A 20,728-nucleotide genomic window follows, 5' to 3' on the forward strand; every position below is an offset into this window, starting at 1 on the left:
GGATCTTTTCAGACAGAATTCTCCATGATTACATATGAGTGTTATAGATCTAGTGATCTTTTCACACAAATTAAAGGGATTCTGTAGCTAGTTTTTCAGAGAAATAATTCTCTGAAATAAATAAAGTAACTATACTTTAATTCAGTTTTTCACTGCTCACTCAGATATTTTTAAGCTAGTAGAAACAGTTGTGTCATACTGATTGTTTTTTCAGAAGCATTTGATGATGAAAATGAGAAATGCACCAGCAGGAATAAGATTAGATCTTGACAGGGCTCATTTTGTTTGGTTTTCTTTAGTAATTGATGTAAAAAAATAATTTTGGCAAGAAGCATCCTCTTTTGTATTTTCTGCACATGTATTAAATGGAAACATATTTCTGCTTCAGGCCTGATCTTTTAATGACCGCTTTTATTGATTAGCTAGAAAAAACTCAGGGTTCCTGCTGTAAATTCATTCAAAGACATAATTACAGGGAGTGATTGTGGACATGGGAACTTAATTACTCTTGCCTGCCAGGAGCAGAGGAGCCATAGTGGTGTTACCAAGTTTTCTGTTATCTTCGTTCAAAACAGTTGTAGACTCAAGTTTTTTCCAGAGAAGATATCTCTGTTCTCCTAAGATTTCATTGTGAATAGTGAATTACTACCAAATTACCTGTTTTGGACTGTTTGCTCTGATTCCTTAGCAACTCTATTGAAGAGATAAGAGCTGTCAGTGTTGGCAGTGATGGAGCAGGAGTGATGACGGTAGCTTCACAGCAGCTGTAGGAGTTAACTTAAGTTGCTGAGAGAGTGAAATATTTCCTTGCTGATTCTCTGGTCAGTCGAGCGCTGTTTCCCATGTTTCTGCTCTAGGCTTTAGAGTTCAAGATCTGCAAGATGTGCCCCTCTGCCAAATCCCTGGTGTGTGGGGAGCCGTGGAGCTGCAGTGCCAGCCAGAGATTTGCCTCTCTGGTCAGTGGCTGCACTCTGCTGGTGGAGGTTTATTCCCTGGTGCACGGCGTCCTGCACGTGGATGTGTTCCGGCACTCGGGGCGCCGGGGGCTGGTGAACATTCGGGACGTGCTCATCGAGGAGAGCCACGCCGAGCTGGCTGAGGAGTCACACAAGTCACAGGTAGGTCCTCACTGAGCTGCTGCTGCTGCTTGGCTTGCTCTGATTTGTTTCACTTGTGCCTGTCTGTTACAGGGCTTGCAAGGGTTTCAGGGTGAAGAGAGAGACGAGAGTGCCGAATCCATGTTTCAGAAGGCTTGATTTATTATTTTATTATATATATTACATTATGACTGTACTAAAAAGAATAGAAGGAAAAGTTCTCAGAAGGCTAGCTAAGCTAAGAATAGAAAAAGAATGAATAACAAAGGGTTGTGTCTCAGCAGAGAGAGACACCCAGGTCTGCCATGAGTGGTCAGTTAATCCAAACATTGACCTGAGACCAATCACAGATCCACCTGTTGCATTCCACAGCAGCAGATAATCATTGTTTACATTTTGTTGTTGAGGCCACGGCTTCTCAGAAGGGGGAAAAATCCTAAAGAAAGTATTTTTCACAAAAGATGTCTGTTATTTTTTTCTTTCACAAAAGATGTCAAGCTGCAGCTTGACTAGTGGCAAGGTAAATACTTGAATAGGGCAGTGTATTTTTGTGTGTGTGCAAAATGCGTATTGAGCTGTTGGCCAAAAGCATTGCTGCTTTGAGACCCCTTCTGCAAAAGATGTTTCCTGGGAAATGATTTCCTCAATTGGACTGCTCCAGTCTGACTTGAAACTCTGAAAAACTAACTGCTTCAGTGTCACAGACATCTTTTGTGAAAAATCCTTTCTTTAGGATTTTTCTCTCTTCTGAGAATCTGTAGCCTCAGCAACAAAATGTAAACAATGCTTATCTGCTGCTGTGCAATGCAACAGGTGGATCCATGATTGGTCTCTTGTAGATGTTTGGATTTACTGACCACTCATGGCAGACCTGGGTGTCGCTCTCTGCCAAGAGACAGATCTTTGTTATTCATTCTTTTCTATTCTTAGCTTAGCTAGCTTCTGAGAACTTTCCTTCTATTCTTTTTTGTATAGTCATAATGTAATATATATATATATATATATCATAGAATAATAAGTCAAGCCTTCTGGACATAGAGTCAGCATTCTCATCTCTCTCTCATCTTCAAAACCCTTGTGACCACTGTCACACTTCAGTTTTAACTCTCTTCCAGTTTGTTGTTTTATGTAATCTGAAAAGTCATCAGAACATTGTTTTTTGGCTTTGTATATATGTATTTCTTTGTGTAGGACCGTGTTTGTAAAATTTTTGAAGAAATAATTGTTCAAGGCTTTTAGCACTTCCCATTATTTTGTAGCAAAGCCACGATTTGCTCAAGGAATTGTTTTTGGACGGAGCAAAGAAAGAAGAGCAAATGCCCATATCTGTAGGACAGGAGGAAAAGCATCTCATTGAAAGATTGTTGAACTGCTTTTCTGAAAAGAAATCTGATGCACCAACCCATAAGGTAACTTGAGTGGTGGTTTTGGCCTGTCATCACATGACTGCTTCTCACATTGTTAGAATGGAGATGAGGATTGAAAGTACCACAAATAACGAAGCTCTATTTGATGCATTTCATCATTCTGCTTTCTGTTGGTGGAAAGCCATAGTGTGACCATTGTTTGACTGGTCTGCTGCAGCTTTGAACAGAGTTTTGAAGTACAGCCTGAGAGCTAAGGGATCCTGCTCTTCTAATAAGGCAGCACTTTGAACTCAGGCAGAGCAGAGATAAAATTGAACAGCTGAATGCAGTGTTTCCCTACATGGTAGTCTTCATTATATAGCAAAAGAGCAAGTTTACAACCTTGTCAATTTTTCAGAAAATCTAAACACAGTTTTCACTGTACACAGTGTTTGGTTCTTCATCAGCCAGTGATAGGTAAGCAGCTGGGATAGGTGCATCAGTGGTACTGATGCTTTTCCTATGCCAGTGCCAAACTCAGAAGTGTGTTCTGAGCTATCTTGTCACTACTAAGTTGGAATATAAAACAGGAAGATGTGTGTCCTCTTCTGCATTGTGATTACAAGTTAGGCCTCATCTACATTCTGATTATTTTTCCATTTCAGATGTGACAAAATTTCAGGCTTTCAAGCACCTAATCATGCTCCATTTATCCCCAGGAGTAATCCTGTTTAACTGCCCACTTCATAAAGTGAGAGATTTTCAAGATTAAAGACCTCATCATGTAAATAAAATTACCTGATTTTCTTCAGTGATCTATGAAGTCTGTGCTTGTGTTTTTAAGCAAGAGGACAGTCATGAATCTGCAGCACCTGTGAAAATAGATAATTTTATTTAAGTGCCTCAGCAAGCAAAGTTTGCTTTAGATGAGTGAAATGGAAGTGTTGTATTACCAGTTTAGCAGCTCAGTGTTGCTCAGTACATGCTGAAATGTGTTTGGCTTTAATTTATAAAGCATTTAGATTTGAAGAGCTCCAGGTGCTGGCCAACTAGAATGTCTCTCTTCCCTTTTTTTGAAGGTAACAGTTTTTGGTCCATTCAGTCCTTACCAGTTGAAATGCTACAGTCTGACCAATATATCCCAATTCAGGTATGAGAAGACTTATTGGGAAGTATAGTCATGTTCTTACCTTTTATTTTCAATAAATAAACTGGGCAAAAAACACCTAGTTACTCCTACAGATATTTTTCCAAATTTTTATTCATTGAAAAGCTGAAGGAGTCAAACTTAAATTGCATTAATACACATGCTATTGTATTTAAAATCTTAGAGTAGTTTTAAGGTTCATTATTGTCTCATAGAGAGATTATTTATTAACTGTCATTTAAGTCTGCTAACAGCAAGCTTCTATTCTGAGTTTTGTTGTGAATTTAAAATGTGTTTTTATTTACATGTTTTTATGAGTTTGGAATATTTTTATTGTTGAAAATATTTCTTCCCCAGAAACATTTTCATACATAAGGAGAGCATAAACTCCATTGTTGTCCATGATGGTGCAGAAGATCCCTTTCAGCAGCTCTTGGTGGCCACTGATATATCAGTAACTGCAGCTGGTAATGCCTAATAAAAACATCTGGATGATTTCTCTAGACTGCTGGTTTTATCAGTAGCTCTATGAGTAAATATGTCACTGTAGTTCTGTGTTACATCTTTTTGAGGTTTTATTTTTATTAAATGCTCCTTAGAGTTATTTGACTTTTTTTCTTTTGGTGCCAGGGTCTGTGATTTTAGGGGAAACATCTTTGATGCCTCCTATTCATGGCCTGCTTGCACTCCTCAGTATGCTGTTTGCTCCTGCAATAGAGCTCAGGTATTTGTGCATTTCAAAGTGGTGGCTCTTGTGTTACTTTCTTTAGGATCCTCACAAAACTTTGACAGATATTATTTATTTGCTTCTAGCATTTTATGTATTCTCTTCCTGGTGTTTTTTTATGAGTTTTAGTAAAATATGTAGGTAAAGTAACTTGTTCATGTACTTATGAATTAGTGCTGCAGAGTCTCCTCTCATGATAAGGCATTACAGCTCCTGCCAGTTGTGCTGGAAGCCTGGGAAGATGGAATGGTAAACTGGGAATGTTAAATCTGCATGAGGAGAGGGACTTGCATAATTTTTTGTAAAAGCTGAGCTCTGTCAGTGGCATCACTGTTGTGTTTTCTTGAATTTCTGGTGTTTGCAGACTTTCATTTCAAAATAGTGAAGCTTGCTTTCCTTTATTTTGCTTATGTATACTTTTTTTGTAAGTTTTATGAGGATATAACTTTTGAGGTTTTTATAACCAGAGCTTAAGTTTTGTATCATCACTGTATATTTTAAAAACCAGTATGACTGACTGAGGATGAATGCCTCTCAATTGTTTCAGCTTCTTTCAAACTCATGTCTTGCTTTGCATTGCTTAGACAAATTCATTTAAGGCTGTCTTCATAAGAGTTTTGTTTCTTCATCTCTTGGTGACACTGTTTTCTTTCTTTTTCTTGTAGAGTTGATAAAAGTGGGAAGTATTTTACTGGTGTTTTGTGTGGTTTGGGTTGGAGTCAGACATCTGGGGCTCCACTGTTCCCAGCAAATGATATGGAGGTGACATTTGATGTGCATTTTGGACTGGAAGACATAACAGAGGTAAAACTTGAGTAAGAATTTTCACTATGGTTGGAAATCAGTAGAAGTCAGTGCATCTGAGGTTGTTACTCTTAGTGTTAATAAAAGAGATTGTTTGGACTGTGGGGTTTGGGTTTTTTGTAGTTTTGTTTGTTTGTAGTTTTTTCTTCAGTTTTGTCTGTCTGGATTTTTCAATGTGCTCCCTTTTTATAATCTTAGATTTTTATCAGGAGAAGCAGGTGCCCCCTCCCTACACTCAGAACTAATAAGATACTCTAGAATGCTGCACACTTTTCAAAATATAATCATCAATTTTGCACTAACTGGAAGTCAATGCTTACTAGTTTTCTTCTTAGGATTGTCATGGCTTTTACTGACAAGCAGAGCACTGATGCTTTGCAGGCTTCAGTTTGATTTTAGAGCTCTGATAAGTCATCTGTATTGAGATGCATCTCAGAGCAGATCAGCCAGACAAACAGTAAAGCTTTTGCACTCCTCATTACTGCCTTGTGCAGCTCAGAGAGTGAGGTGTGTCAGAGGGAGGCATGTACACAACCTGTGCAGTGCAGGACAGTGCCTGGGACAGTGAAGGACGTGCCCTGGTCAGGTCTGTGTGTGCAGCAGGTCCTTGGGGTTGTTCCTGAAGGCTCTCCAGGGACACAGTGGACATGCTGGTGCACACATCTGTGAGCTGTTATTTTCTGGAAGCACAGATTTGGGTGTGCTGGCTGTATTCATGATGCCTTAGCCAGAGTGGTAACACCAAGCTGCTGTGTATGTGAAAAATTATGGACAGAGAGAGAAAATGCTAAACTTTCACAGAAGGAATTCTGCTTTGGAAAAAGTCCAGGCAAGTGGTAGCTTGTATTCTTATGGCATATCTGAGTAACCTTAAAAACTGTGATACCAGGTGGCTGAAATGTTAACATCACTGACCACCAGAGGGGCAGCTGCAGGAAGAAGCATTTCTGAAACTTCAGATGTTTTTACTTCTGGAAATACTAATGCATTTGAAGTTCAGTGATGTGGATGCCACAACCACCTTCATGTCAGTGTGGTATGATACAGATCTTGTGCTGGCTTAAAGTGCTTTATATTCTGTATCTGGTGTTTTACAGATAAACAGTCTGAGGACAGCCATGAATAAGCTGCTCTGTGAGGAGGCATTGCATTTTGGGCAGGAGCAAGTGGCACAGCTGCAGGAGGATATTCGTCAGAAGCTTCTCTGGTAATGATTTTGTAGAAATGACATCTTCTGTTTGACAGTCTCAGCAAAAATGAGCGATTGCTTGAAGCATAGCTCAGGTTAGGCTTTGGAAAAATAATATATGCTCTCATTTAATGATGCATTTCATTTATTTTGTTTATTTATAAAGCAGTATACTAAACAACCTTAGACTTCTCGTGGAAGCACTGGTTCTTCAGGGAAGCCAAATCACTGAAGAGTCATAAAACCTAGACTGTAAAACCTGTTCTACAGGATATCAGCTCTTATGTATCCTTGTTTTTGCACCCAGGACAAAGCTAATGGAGTCTTACAGCATAACAGTGCAGAAAGATTCAGAATTCTTTCTTCCTGTATATTAAATTTGAATCATGTATGCTGCCTCTCCTCCCTCTGCAGACCTGTGCAGAACAGGCCCAGGTGAATTTAGGAATTGAAGTAAGACCACCTGCCTTTCTTCCCTGCAAGCCTCTTGGAAGTGAAGCAGGTTCTGAAAAGACCATTGTGATTCAGTGCAGCCAGCCTGGAGAATTTTTCAGCTTGTACTTGGGGAGAAGGAGTGCAGTGAAATATCCCAGAACAGCTCCTTCTCTCTGTCATTGCTGAGCTTAATGTGAAAAATCTTCCCTTGTTTTTGTACACTTAGCAGAATTTTAGTGCTGAATGTATCATCAGGAGACTTTTCTCATCCTCACCTGGCTCTCCACTAAACTATGTTAAAAAGAGTTCTGCTCCAGAGGCCATAACATAACTTTTACCAGCCTCATCTGTAAGAAATAGGACCTTTTTTTGCCAATAGAGCTTTGCTGAAGTAACTGCACTATGTCAAAGTTAGGCAATTCATCGTGCTGATAAAGATCAGAACCCTGCTCTTACCCAGGGTTATCAGAATGATTATCAGAGCAGCTGTTCATGCTGATTTTTCAGGTGTTCCTTGGTTTTGAAAGTACTTGCTCTCTTATCTGTGGAAAAAACCCTATTAAATTGCCTTAAGTTAAAAGCAGACACCCATACTTCCTATTTCCAAAACTCCAGATAAAATTTGGGTGCATTCCATAGTAAATTAACAGCCTTACCTTTTGAGGCTCTAGAAATGAAATTAAAAGAGCACAAGCAATGGAGAAGTCAAGGAATGTGGACAGGCAGAAAGAGGCAGAGCCACAGCCCCTGTCTGGAGGTGACTGTGACAGTAACAGCTCATGCTGGGACATCAACGCCTGCATGCTGAACTGAAGGCACTAAAATGTCACTGCTGTTTGCTCAGACATGTGAATACTTGCTGCACTTTGGGCACCTATTTTGGGCTGATTGTTCAGACATCTGCAGCCAGCTGGGAGGGGAAGGGTCAGACCTTGGCACAGGTCCTGGGCACTGATGTGTTCCCAGCTCAGTCAGTGCCGACTGCCTGACTCGGTCACTCATCAGCCCCAGGCTTTTTGTCCTCAGGATTTTCTACCTTTCTGTGGTAGTCTTTTCTCTCCTAGAATTTTTGTACATTTATTGGTTGTCTTCCAACCATCCTAGAGATATTTTAATTAAATTTTTTATTTTATATTATTCTTGTGTGTTTTTATTTGAAGCAATAAACGGTCTGATTATTGTAATGATTACTTCTTTTCCTTTGTGCAAAATCTTTCTTGGTTTTGGTTTTTTTTTTTCCAATTGTACTTTCTGTGTTTTGGGAAAACATTTATTAATTCAATTACATAGGTAAAAATTTAGCCTGACCAATCTTTCATAACTGTTTTCCATTTTTCAAAAGCTAATTGTATTTACAACGTGTCACCACTACTTAAGACTAAAATCAGTTTTTGAAAAACACATCTAGACAGAATTAATTAATGTCTACTACTGTTGTACTTTGCACAGCTTGAGGAAATAACTGGAGCAGACAGACAATCTATAGTAATTGAGTTGTCATGCAAAACAAAATACCCTAAAAATAGCTGTATTATACATTCTAGTGAGTAAGCATACATAAAATGTAAGGAATAAATTACAGTTGCAAATTCTAGTGCTTTGTGAAAAAAGAATCTCATTATCTTCCTTAGAAGAAGATACATTCTGATACTTGATATGTCCCTGTGAAAATTTCTATTTTGACTTACTCCACTGGATGGGCAAAGTACAGAGAAGTGAAAAATCGGACTAGATTAAGAGGGAAATTTAAGATTCCCTTTAGCACAGACACCTTGTAAATACCTGGTTGTATCTCATGTAAAAAAGAAGTTTGTAATTAACCAAATACAGGTGTATTTCTCAAGGCTGTATTTATGTAATTTCAGTTTAATCTGCAAATCAAAGCCTCGAGACATAATTGATCCTACCTGGTATGAGAAGCCATATGTATGGAATCAGGTAAGAATATAAATGTTAAAGTTGTTGTGGGGTGGGGTTTTCTTTTTTGGATTTTTTTGTTTGGTTTGGTTTTTTCATTTGTTTGTTTTTGGTTTTATTTTTAGTGTGTTGTTTTTGTGGGGTTTTTTGTTGGTTGGTTGATTTTTTGTGGTGTCGGAGTACTCCAGTACAGTTAGTTAAGAGTGTTGAGAGGGAGAACTTCTGTGGTTATTGAATTAGAAAATACCAAAAGCACTTTAGAGTTAAATTGAAGCATAAACACTTTCATTTATGTAATCACTTATGGTTGTTGATACCCTGTTTTTGTAGGGTCTCTTTAGTTGTTGAGTGGCTTGTTTTTTTAATTTTGTGTATATAAACATTTAGTATTTTTAAACAGAACTCTCCATGGTTGTAAGGTGAGATTGTAAAGGTAACTTCACATTTGTTGAAGTTAAAATTTTCTGTTCTTTCTATTAATAAGCAGCTGTAGTTACATTTTCCTGAATGCAGTGCATTGTAGTTTTGTTTTGGCTTGCTGTGGTTTGAGGTGGCTTTTCCTTTCTGGGCAGACAGAAACGTGTCTTGTTCTATAACAGATGTGGTGGGGTCAGGCAGGAGGGCAGTTTTCTCAGGACCCAGGAGGGTTTCATGGGAGAACTCTCCTAGCTTCCTACTCCATAGAAATCTTGCCTTTCTTTCTGTAAGGGCCTCTGCAGGCTGCTGGATTTCCTGAAGAACAAGTAGAGTTTCTTAATTAAAAGGGAGTGAGGAATTAGTGAGTGCAGGAATAAAAGGGCTACACACACCCTCCCTGTGCCTCTTCCACCCTGCAGCCTGTAAAGGAGGGGTTTGGGTCACCCCTGAAAAGAGGGACAACAGAACAAACCAAGGGCACTTATTTCTAAAAGGCTTTTTTTAGAGTGTGTTCTGATACACTGCCTTAGGTCAAAATGTTTCTATTTTCATATTTCAAATCCAGTTATCCTTGGATTTAGGAAGATAATACACTCACTTCTGCTGGTGTTTTTCTTTTATAACAAGCTAATGTGTAGGCCTTGAATCAAGATTTTTTCCACTGTCTCTGAAGAATCCCAGGACATTGTGTATCATAAAATACTGCCTGTAATGCTTTGGAATCAATTGTGAAATAGTGTTCTAAAATCATGGCAACCATGAGATAAAGCATTTTGTAGCCCTGGATCTTTTGTTGCAGTGTGTGGCATGGAAGTGAAATTCTTGTATGATTTAAAACTCAGAATTCTTCAAGACATTTTCTTAGCTGTGTTATATAGGAAAACGTTAAGAATGCATTCTGACTTTCATCTTGCTTCTTTTGGCCAGGTGGATTCTCAGTGTGTTATTGACGAGTCTGAAAAGCAGCATGAAAGAGGAAATCTTGTTTATCAGCTCCACAAGCTTGTTTTGTTGAAGGATTAAGTATTTCTAGAAGTCTTTCAGAGGATGAGGTATTATTAGTCTAAAAATTAGTTCTGTCTTGTATGCATGTTTTGCAAGACTGTTCCTTAAGATGAGTACTGAATGTACTGAAGTACAGTTTGGAAAATGTTCCTGTGTTTCTGAAGAAACTGAGGTTTGCTAGCCTAGAGCAGACAAGTTCAATCATAAAAGAAACTGATGTAAATCAGGATGCAATTTTCATTTTAATAGTACTTCTGAACAGATTTATCTCAAGGTACACAAAAGATGAAGCAAATCTAGGCTTAGTGGTTCATTTTCTGGCCAAAACCTCATAAATTAGGGGCCTTACTTTTTTTTGTCTGTAATTGCAAGTTGTATTTTCCTGTTTTCTTTTTTATTAGTTCTTAAAAAAATATGCAACAAAGGGATTTGGAGTTTTCCTTACCCAAGAAATAGAAGTCAGGAGAAACTGATGATCTAAATGATGTTCTGATCCAAACTTTATCTTCATATACTGGATACAATTTTTTTGTTAATTTTTTTGTGCAGCAAAAGATAACATGATTTATATTCCTGTATGGCAGAAGAATGCTTTTGAATTACTAATTCATGGCACTTTGTTTCATCCTTTCAACTTACTTTTACCTGAGAGATCTTTAGCCCTAAAAATGAGGTCACTGGTTTCAGAATAAAATGCAGAAATTAAATAAAATGTTTTTGTCTCTTCCTTTGTGTTCATGCTTAATAAAAGCTAAATTTAGTTATTAAAGGTATGTGATTGCATTCACAAAATACATCAATACAGAAACAATATATGGAAGAGAATTAATTTTCACTGTTCATTCAGTGATTTGAAGGTCATGTAATATCCAGTCATCCTCTGAAGGACAGAGAATCAGTGGTCACCATAAAGAAGTGGCAGATTTTTGGAAAACGAGGGGATGCTTAGAATAAGAAATTCTTTAAGCTATAATTATACCGAGGGATGACTGTCTAACAGGCAGTTTCAGTGGTTTATTAGAGCATTACTTTCTTAGACCCATTTTAATGATCCTTGGGAATTAGAATAGTTAGTGAGAGAGGTCTAACAGAAAAATTGCATCTCAAGTGGCTTAGACAAGAGTGTTTCTCAGCCAAGTGGTGTATATCAATTAAGTGTTCCTGTTAAACACCTTCAGGGGCAAGTGGATCAGGCAGGATTTCAAATCTTGCTTTTGTCTATTAATGATGGGACTTTCTGTAGGAAAAGGAAACTTGGCAACACACAAAGGTATGGGAAAAATGAAGGAATTCATTCCACATAAGCAACAGGCATATTATTTTTTGAATTTTTAAACACTGTTTCTCCCATGTGTGGGTCTGTGTGTGTGACTGTGCTGCCACCAGGTGGGGGCTGCTGTGATACAGGACAGAACAGCCCTGAAGGAAGCTCAGCATCCTTCAAGTCAGCCTTGCTGGGTGATGATGTTTGTTTGCAATTGGATATATACAGTACCAACATTTAAAAAGGAGCTGCTGTATTTCATAGTTTGATTTAGGCTTCAACAGCATTGCAAAGTCACTTGAACAAGTTTGAGGTAAGTAGCTTCAGGATTTCCCTCTCAAAGGGCAATAGTATGTCACACTATTGACATAACAAATATTGTGAAGTAGCAGCATCTTTGTGACTGTGAACCTGATCCCAGCTCAGATTTGTGGCTTTTGGGGGCTGTTTCATAAGAAAAAAGGCCATGACTGCTTGTCAAGATTTGCTTTATCTCCAGGTGCTCACCAGCATTGAGCAGAGTGACATTTCAGTTACCATAATTTGCTGTATTTCTTCTTTGAGCTTAAGGTGGAAATACTTAAATCTATAAATGATCAGATTAATGCTCTTAAATTCCTCCAGTAATAATGATAAGGTAACAAACTGTAGTGACAGTGCTTCTAGTAACTGAAACAATGTGCATTGACACTTATTCATAATTCCCCCCACAGCTGCAATGGTACCTGATAGCAATTTTAAATCAAAAGGAGATTTTTTGCCATTCCATGTAATTAATTTTGGAATTTAATGCCATGAGCTCTGGTGGATATTGAATATTTAAACAAATAGAAAAATTAGCTGGAACTCCAGGGAAGGAAGATCCTTTAAAAACTGTTAAAATTGAGGAACTTGAACTCCCTGTCTTACTGAATTCCAGAATCTCACAAAATATACTGAAAGAATGTCTATTTTTATCCTTGCCAAAGTGTTTCCTTATGACAGGTACATTAAGTGGAAAATATCGTTAATGAATCCTTTTACAGAGAAGTCACCTGTGGTTCCTTAACTGGTTCTTGGCAGTGCTGCAGAGCACTTGCTCTGCTCTTCCAGGAGAATCACATTGTCAGGATGAGCAGCAAAAGGGAAAAGGGTATAACACAGCTGGGAATTTCACAGTTCCTTCCCCAAAGAGGGTGTGTAGGGATTAGGGTGCTTTGAATGAACCCAGCTGAGTCCTGCTGAGCCTGTGTCCCCTTGCACTGTGGCAGCTGTGCTCTCTGCAGGGAGGGCAAGTGGGGAAATCAAGGTGAGAGTGCATGTCAGTGTGAAGTGATCCATTTCCAGGGAAAACAGGACTGTCCTTCTTCAGCTGGGTGGAATTTTAGGAGGTACAGGTGAGTGCATGTAGATCCTGTAGAAGCTTGCACCTTTCTTAGCAGTATTGTGCTGTTGTTGAACTACCTATTCTGAAAACTTGCACTGTGGATTTTATAGTGCAAGGAGGAAACTGAGTTACCAGGCAAAGCAAGGCCAGAGATGGAATTCCAGTAATGAAGGGATGGTGACTTTATAGGCCACAGTGAGTGCAGTCCCAACAGGTTAAATTCAATGTCAGTCTGCATGGAAGTGTTAGAAAACAGCCCCATGAATTAGGATAAGCTATGGATCATGGTTTAAAGCAGATACAGGTGTTGGCATAGACTGTGCAGGAGTTACACTGGCCTTGCCAAGTTGTTGGCATGTTTTTCAAGGACCAGAGTAACACAGAGCAGGGTTTGTCTACCTCATAGAAAGGGATGGAACTGAACAGAGAAATAAAAACCCACCATCAGTGTATAGTTTGATTTGGAATTTCTTTCTGTAGAAGAACCTTGAAAAAAGCAGATGAAACTCTGAAGAGGTAAATGAACTAAAGAAACCTGAGGCAAGGATGGTATGTCTGAGATACTCAGACATAATTCTTCCGGAGGAGTGTTGAGCTCTGAGCCGATCAGGTGAATCTGTAGGAAGATAAATTGCTCTTTTCTTAATCACTGAGCTACATGGGTAGGTGTATTTGTCATCCCTGTCTGATGCTCCTATATTTAGCTTTCACTCAAGCACCAGGAGTGTCAGTCTAATCTCCCAGATATGTGATTTAAATGCCCTGAGGAAACAGAGGTGGCTGTTCCCTCTGCTGAGAGCTGCAGGACAAGGACAGGACTTTCCTAGTGATCCTCCCCTTCAAGAGAGGGGAATCACTCCCTTAACGTGGCTGTGAGTGATGGGGAAATCCTGGCAGATGTTTCTTGGCACATGGATGAGTCTGGATGTTTCTCAGGGCAAGGGCTCAAAGGGCTGAGCTTGGGTGCTGCTGCTCAGTGAGGGGTGCTGATGCTCACTGCTGCTTCTGCCATCAGACTGGTCAGAGGGCAGGGGTTGAGGTGAGCCAGGAGTGAGCTGCACACACCATGAGCTGTCCTGAGGGGTCATAGCCTTCACTCCTTCACCCCAGCAATTCCCTCCCTCACAGGAAGGCACCCTGGGGAAAGAGAGAAGTGGGGCTGCCCCTTGGTTCAGGGGAAGGAGGGAGGTGAAGTGTGTGGTTGAAATGCTGGCATTCATTTCCTTCTGTGCTCCAAAAAGTGCAGAGACTGCTTTTTGCTCTGAAAAACTGCAATCAAAACTTCTTCACTCATGGTGAGATGAGTTCATGACTTTTTCATGTCATGCTTATGAAACTTGTTTCCTCTCTGGGCCATTCAGAGGGATGAGCCCCAGGTGCTCCACAGCCACTCCAGTGTGATGGTTTTCTTTGCCCCTCCTGCATTTGTTCTTCATGCCATGTGGAGAACCATGGAGGAGTTTTAAGTATCTCACTTCTCTCATTTTGTTTTCTTCCTAAACACAGCATACAGCACCCAGGGGTACCTTTCTGTGTGTGCTTGAAGAAGGAAGGGTACAGCTGTTGGCAGCATTTCAATATTTACAGAGCTCACTCTTCTCTTTTTGGTCTCTTAATAGCAAAAATCTAGAGTGAATAATCAGGACCAGCACAGAGGATACATATGTACCTGGGGTTTTCTTCATCTATCTTTAATAAGGGCAGAAAGGCCACATTTAAAAGACAGGAAAGCAGATAAGATTTTTATTAAAATTCTTGATGCAGACAGTATCTCCCACAGCACATATTTCAAGAGATCACAGAACGTAGCTGCAGGGAGTTCCTCTCCAGTTGAAGATGTTAGCTCTGTCTTGAACTGCTTCCACTTGGTCTTGACAGCAGTTGTGCAAACACCTTCCTCCTGCCCACCTGCCAGGTAAGATGGGAATTGAACAGGCACACTTTACCTCTGATTATTTTACATATTCTCTAAGGAATAGATATTGCTTGAATTTTTATTTATAAAGGAGAAGCAGGTAGAAAATATGCTGGGAAAAACACAAAGTGATTGCTGCTGATGGCAATTCCTAAGATGAGAGTAGTTTCTGAAGCTAATACATTGGTAGTGATGCTCCACGGGGTGTCAGTGATGCAGGATGAGGAAGGGAAGCACAGTCCTTGGTACCATAGGAGCGTCCAGAGGGTATGTGAGTGCTCCTGGAGGGAATATTTCACATTTCAAATGGATGCTTTCAGCTGAAGGACAGGAACAACAGCAGAACAATCCATCTAGAGCTGGGTGTACAGCAACAGTGTTCAAAAGCACCATACCCCAGAGTGGAATGAGAAGGGAAAGGACTTTCTTGTATCCTTCCTCTGTGCTTATGTGTGAGAAAACATTCCCTGACGTTATCTTTATTTTCATATTAAAATGCAAATGTTTGTCTTAATTTTACTGCAGCCAGTTTTCAAGTTACTCTTTTTCAATTTATTTGAACTGAGACAGTTCTTAATTTTTTCCTCTTTTTTCTGCTATAACAATATAGTGTCATGTGATTGTTTGACAACTATAAATCTAGTTACATTTAATTAAGCTCTTCTAGGGCAGTTTCACACAGTTCCTGTTTTTGTCTCATGTATTGACCTACAGTCAACTTGAGTTGGCTCCCTTTTGATAAAAGCTTTCCCAGGTCAGGATCATTTCAATAACTAGTTTTAATATAATCTGAACTAGTTTTTGTCTGAAGTAAATGAAAAAGCTCCACAAATTTTGTTGGGGGACATAATGATTAGGGCCACATTACCTGCTCCAAGATGCAGGTGTCTATAGTTTGCAATAAAATATTTTTATTATATGTTTTTTTCTTTAGAGTCTCTCTAAACACAAGGTTTATCTGTGCAGTCCCATCATATGCATTACTGTTTGATGCATGTAATGTGATCTGATAGTAGAAGACTTGGCCAGAATAGCGAAGTGTTGGAGGTACTGGACATGGTCTTCAGTTCTCTTGTTCTTTATTTAGTGCTGGAGATTAAAAGGAGATATATTGTGTATTTTAGCTTTTTGTGGGTTAGTGGTTTATAGGATTGGTATAAAAAGGAACCTTTGGGCTGGAGAGGCTCTTGGCACTAGGAGGCATTTACAGAAAAATGACCTTTGACTTGTTTGGTTTTCTCATAGATATTCAAAGAATGTTAGAGGTTGAGGGAAATTTGTCTAGAACTACACTAAAAAGGTGGCTGCCATGTGGTTTCCTATCATTTAGTGTCAGGAAGAATTGATGTGAGGTAGGAGAGAACTTGAAATTAGGAATTCTGCTTTTATTGCAGTTCACAGGAAGGCTCTTATTCTCTTGGATATAGCAAAGAAGCCACATTTGACAATGCACCCCTTCTGTTTCACAGAATTTGTGAGATACAAGACAGTTGAAAAATTACTTGCTAAACAAGTGAGGACATCTTAGAGCAGCAAAGCAACTTTCTGGCTCCCTGCTCACTCCCAGCTCTTAACAGCTTGGTGTGATGGCTGTCATAATGTTCTGATAATTGTTATTGTAACTTAAGCTCAGCCAGTACACTGAGTTATTTAGGTTGGTATTTTGACTGAGTTTGAGCAGTGTGCAGGATTGATGAGCTAAGAAACTCATGAACCTGCATAATGAGCACCACACAGGGAAAAATAAAAAGTGTGATTAAGACAGCTATGAATAGAAGAAAAGGAACACTGCCTCCCAGTCTGTTCTTGGGTGTGATTTCCCCAGAGCAGGGAGGAAGAACATCAGCAAGGTGAGATCACTGTGCCCAAGGGCACAGCAGCCAGGTTTTTGGAGTTGATGAGTGAGGAGTGAGCTAAGCAGGCTGCAGAAGCAAGGAAACAGGCCAGAGGCTACAGCATTCTTATTGTTTTGGGGGAGTGGTGTTGAATAAAAGATAATCCCAAAATCCTCCAGGTGAGGTCAGCAGTGATGGACCAGTGATGTAGACCTCAGTGGATGGAAACTCTCCTGTGGAGAGCAGTGTCTTCTCCAGACCACCTCAGTGCAGGTTTGCTGGTGCAGCTTGGCGATCAGACTGCTAGGAAAACTCTTAAGAAGGATATTTCTGACCTGCTGTTCAAAATCTATAACAAGTTTCACACATCCAGACCTTCCTCTTGGGCCAGAAGTGCTGCAGGTGGACTGTTTTGACCTCATCAGTCTGCAGGTTTCTGTCCTCCACCCTCATTCCCTGCTGATGAGTTGCTGTGTGGGTCACACCACAATCTCGTATCCTCCCTGAGGCTGATCCCAGCACGTGCTTTATTAACTCAAACTCCTGGCACTTGTTGCTGTTTCCTACTTGTGTGTCAGGATGGGTTTCATAAGTTTTGTTCCATTTCCTAAAGCCTTAAACAGCATTCCAAGTTTATCTTGCCTGCAGTCTCTGTGTGGCCTGAGGCTCTTGCTGCACTTCAGTGCTCATGTACGCTGCCTTCCTCCAGTTGTGTTTTCCCTCCTGATGTCAGATCTCTTCTCTTACTTTGCCTAAGGCCATTCTCAGCCTGCCCTTGCCAGTGCCTGCAGCCTGGTGCCAGGCTGTGCTCCTGAGCACCAGCTGCAGGATCTGTTGCCAGCTCACAGCCCAGAGGTGAAGGAGAGGTAACTGAGGAAATTTCTCCTTGCTGAGTCACTTCACTGCTGCCCTTGGCTTGCCTGGTGTGGAGTGGCACGTTCTCTGTCATCTCAGTGGCATGTTTTGTTGTCACGGGTGTTTTCTCTAGAGCTACAATTCCAAGGCTGAGATGGGATCATTTTTTGGTCACATGGACACAATGCCTTCCCAGTGCCTCCCTAGCCAGCACAGCCAGCTTTGAGATGTGATTTCCCTGTTCCAGAATGGTCATCAGGGATGCACAGAGCCCAACCCTCAGTTTTCTGGCAGAACTAAAAAATGGCAAGGATTAACAATCTGAAGCCTGAAGAAAAGCAGGGGTGGCCAGCTTCTCTTGTGAAGCAGTGCATCTTTTAATTCTGCTACCACTTAATGTCCTATTAGGATTTGTCTCAGCATTTGCACTGGTGTTTCAGCGACCGAGTGTTTCTATGAGACTTCACACCTAGGTCAGAAATGGAATTCCTGTGGATTCACCACCTTTTAATACCTCCATGCCATTGCCATCTCAGTGGGCCCTTGGCTGGGCAGAAAAGTTTTGGTCCCTCCACCCCTCAAAGAAAGGGGAGTTAAACTTGTGCAGCCCAGTGTAGAAATTTTAACAGCATCTGCCTATCATTCTTGTCTCCCTTTTCACTGTAATCCATGACTCAAGGGGCTGCAGACTGAGAACTTATGACACAGCGTGGACTCTGACCTGGATATCCTCTGTCAGCAGATCAAACCAGAAGAACTAAAAAATCCTCTAAAATCCAACAAAAACCCAAGTAGTTTTTTAGCTCATGGTGAACAATTGTGAATGCTGGATGTGCACCATGCCTCTCAAGAAACTCTGATTGTTACTATATTATTATTAACCACTAATTAGTAAACTGATTTTTTGCAACTAGATGTCTGTCTTCTAGGTAGCTGAATTCAGTAAAAAAGATTAATCTTTCCTCTCAGGTATATTAAGTGACGTGTGACTAGCAAAAAAAATTATAAATTAGTGATTTAGTTGAGTATATAAAGTAGAATGTTGCTTGGGTATTTTTTCAGTCCAAAGACCTAATATCTTGATTAGATATTAACACTGCTCTCTCCTCACCACTGAGCCAGTTGCATAGTGAGAGAAGGCTGCCAGGTTGATCAAATGTGATAAATCTGTGGTGGCTGCTCCTGACTGCCTGTTTGACCTTCATATTCTGGAAATAGCTTCCAGATCTATTTGCTCCACCACTTCCAGGGACTCAGGTGAGGCTGACCAGCCTCTAGTTTTCCATCTCCTCTTCTTCCCATTCTTGAAGTCAGAAGTGACATTGGCTTTCTTCCTCTCCTTGAGAACCTTCCTCTTCATTGCCACAGCCTTTTGAAGGTTATCAAGTGTCCTCAAACTCCATCAAATAGTTCCCTCAGCTCTTGTGAGTGCCACCCATCAGGTTCCAGGGACTTGTCAGGGTCTGGTTTATTTAAATATTCCCTAACCTGATCCTTCTCCAGTGACAGGAAGTCTTCCTTGCCCTGCATTTTACAATGACCTCAAGTGCCTGGGGTTCCTAAAGGCAAATACAACCAGTGAAGGCTGAGACCAAGGTGGCATTGTCAGCTTTCCTGTGTCCTTTGTCACCAAGTGTCCTGCCTTGGCCACACCTTTTCCCTAGTCACCCTTTGGCTGCTTACTTACCTTAGAAAACTTTCTTGTTGAACCTTCATATCCCTCTGTAAATTCAATTTCAGGTGTGCCTTGCCTTTCATAACAACACACCCGCATATTCTGACAGTACCTCTAAATTCCTCTGGGACACCTGTCTCTTCTTCCACCTCTTGAACACTTCTTATGCTTAATTCTTACTTATTCATCCATGCAGGCCTCCTACCTCTGCTTGATCTCTTCCTTGTTGGCAGGGACAGTTCTTGAGATCAGAGAAGGTGATCCTCAAAAATGGGTCAAAAATATGTGGAGGTTTCCTAAGAGATTCATTATTTTTGATGAATTATCTAGCTAGGCAGTCACCTCAGCTGTTGTGAAACAACATAAATAAAGGCTCACCAAAGCTTCCAGAATGCCTGCAGGAAGACTCTGTGTGTTGGACTTGATTTTGAGACAGCCATGAGAGATCTCTCAATTGGTCACTCACAACAGTGTTTTCCTTTCTCAAGATCAAACAAACTCCACAAATCCTGGGTTCAGAGAAGAGGGTCTCACCTCTGGTTAGCAGGCTGCAGCTTTGCTGTAGTTTCTCCAAGACAGTTCTGTTCACTCAGGCCATTGTCTGTGTGACTCTTTCACAGCCCTTGGTCTCACCCAGTTCTCACTCTGGGCATGTCAGAGTTCTGCAGCAGGAGGTGCTCACTGTAAATGAGCATGGGACACCTGACCAGAGGTCAAGCAAGGCAGAGCCTGTTGGGACTGCACTCACTGTGGCCCATCAAGTCACCATTACTCAAATTCCATCTCTGGCCTTCCTTATCCTGGTCATTCAGTTCTCTCTTTGCACTGCAAACAAAAGCTCTTGTAAAATCGATGGGCAAGCTTTTGGAATAGATGCCAACAGCAACACAACACTGCTAGGAAAGGTCAAAGCAGGACCTCCTAAAACTCCACCCAGCTAAAGGAGGACAGTCCTGTTTTCTCTGGAAATGGATCATTCACACTGACATTTCCCCACTTGCCCTCCCTGCAGAGAGCACAGCTGCCACAGTGCAAGGGAACACAGGCTCAGCAGGACTCAGCTGGGTTCATTCAAAGCACCCTAATCCCTACACACCCTCTTTGGGGAAGGAACTGTGAAATTCCCAGCTGTGTTATAGCCTTTTCCCTTTTGCTGCTCATCCTGACAATGTGATTCTCCTGGAAGAGCAGAGCAAGTGCTCTGCAGCACTGCTAAGAATCAGTTGAAGAACTGGGGGTGACATTCCCCTCATCTTTTGGCAACGTCTGTGCCCAGGGGGTTTCAGTTGGCACAGCTCACAGACACAGGGTCTAGGTCACTGACACTTTGAAAAGAAGGAAAGACAGAGGCTGAAGCTCCAAAGGAGTTAGGCACTCCAAGCATCACCTGCCTTGGAAGAGTCTCCCTCTCCTGAGATCCCCAGCAATTTCATTTCTGTTGGCCAGCTCCTCTTCCAGCCTCATCCAGGATGCTTTATGGGCGGCCCTTAATGATGAAGGCCCTAAGCAGAGCCTTGAAGCTCTGCTACATGGTCAGTCCCTGCCCAATCCTGACCTTCCTTCCCCCTTCTTTAAAACACCAGCTCAGGAACAAAGTGATACTTTCTTGCAGCTTGCTTTGTTTTTCATCATCCTCCTGGTCTCCAACACTGCTCTGTATTCAAACATTATCTTCTGCCACCGTCTACCCACAGCACAACCAAAACCCATTCCAGCTCCCAGATGCCCTCCCAG

At 40.9% G+C, this 20,728-nt stretch overlaps 1 protein-coding gene across 1 annotated transcript in view; it reads left to right on the forward strand.

The window, feature by feature from the left end:
* TDRD9 (tudor domain containing 9) overlaps positions 1-10,776 on the forward strand; it is a 52,467-nt gene extending 41,691 nt beyond the window's left edge. Inside the window, exons 27-35 of the mRNA XM_059475303.1 lie at positions 858-1,118; positions 2,357-2,506; positions 3,523-3,593; positions 3,948-4,057; positions 4,221-4,314; positions 4,983-5,121; positions 6,219-6,328; positions 8,611-8,683; positions 10,007-10,776. Coding sequence (XP_059331286.1) covers positions 858-1,118; positions 2,357-2,506; positions 3,523-3,593; positions 3,948-4,057; positions 4,221-4,314; positions 4,983-5,121; positions 6,219-6,328; positions 8,611-8,683; positions 10,007-10,102 — 1,104 coding nt within the window. The 3' untranslated portion in view covers positions 10,103-10,776. The remainder of the gene's footprint in view (positions 1-857; positions 1,119-2,356; positions 2,507-3,522; positions 3,594-3,947; positions 4,058-4,220; positions 4,315-4,982; positions 5,122-6,218; positions 6,329-8,610; positions 8,684-10,006) is intronic.
* Positions 10,777-20,728: the final 9,952 nt, after the last annotated feature.

The sequence above is a fragment of the Ammospiza nelsoni genome, chromosome 6, assembly GCF_027579445.1.
Source record: "Ammospiza nelsoni isolate bAmmNel1 chromosome 6, bAmmNel1.pri, whole genome shotgun sequence".
Classification (NCBI taxonomy): Eukaryota; Metazoa; Chordata; class Aves; order Passeriformes; family Passerellidae; genus Ammospiza; species Ammospiza nelsoni.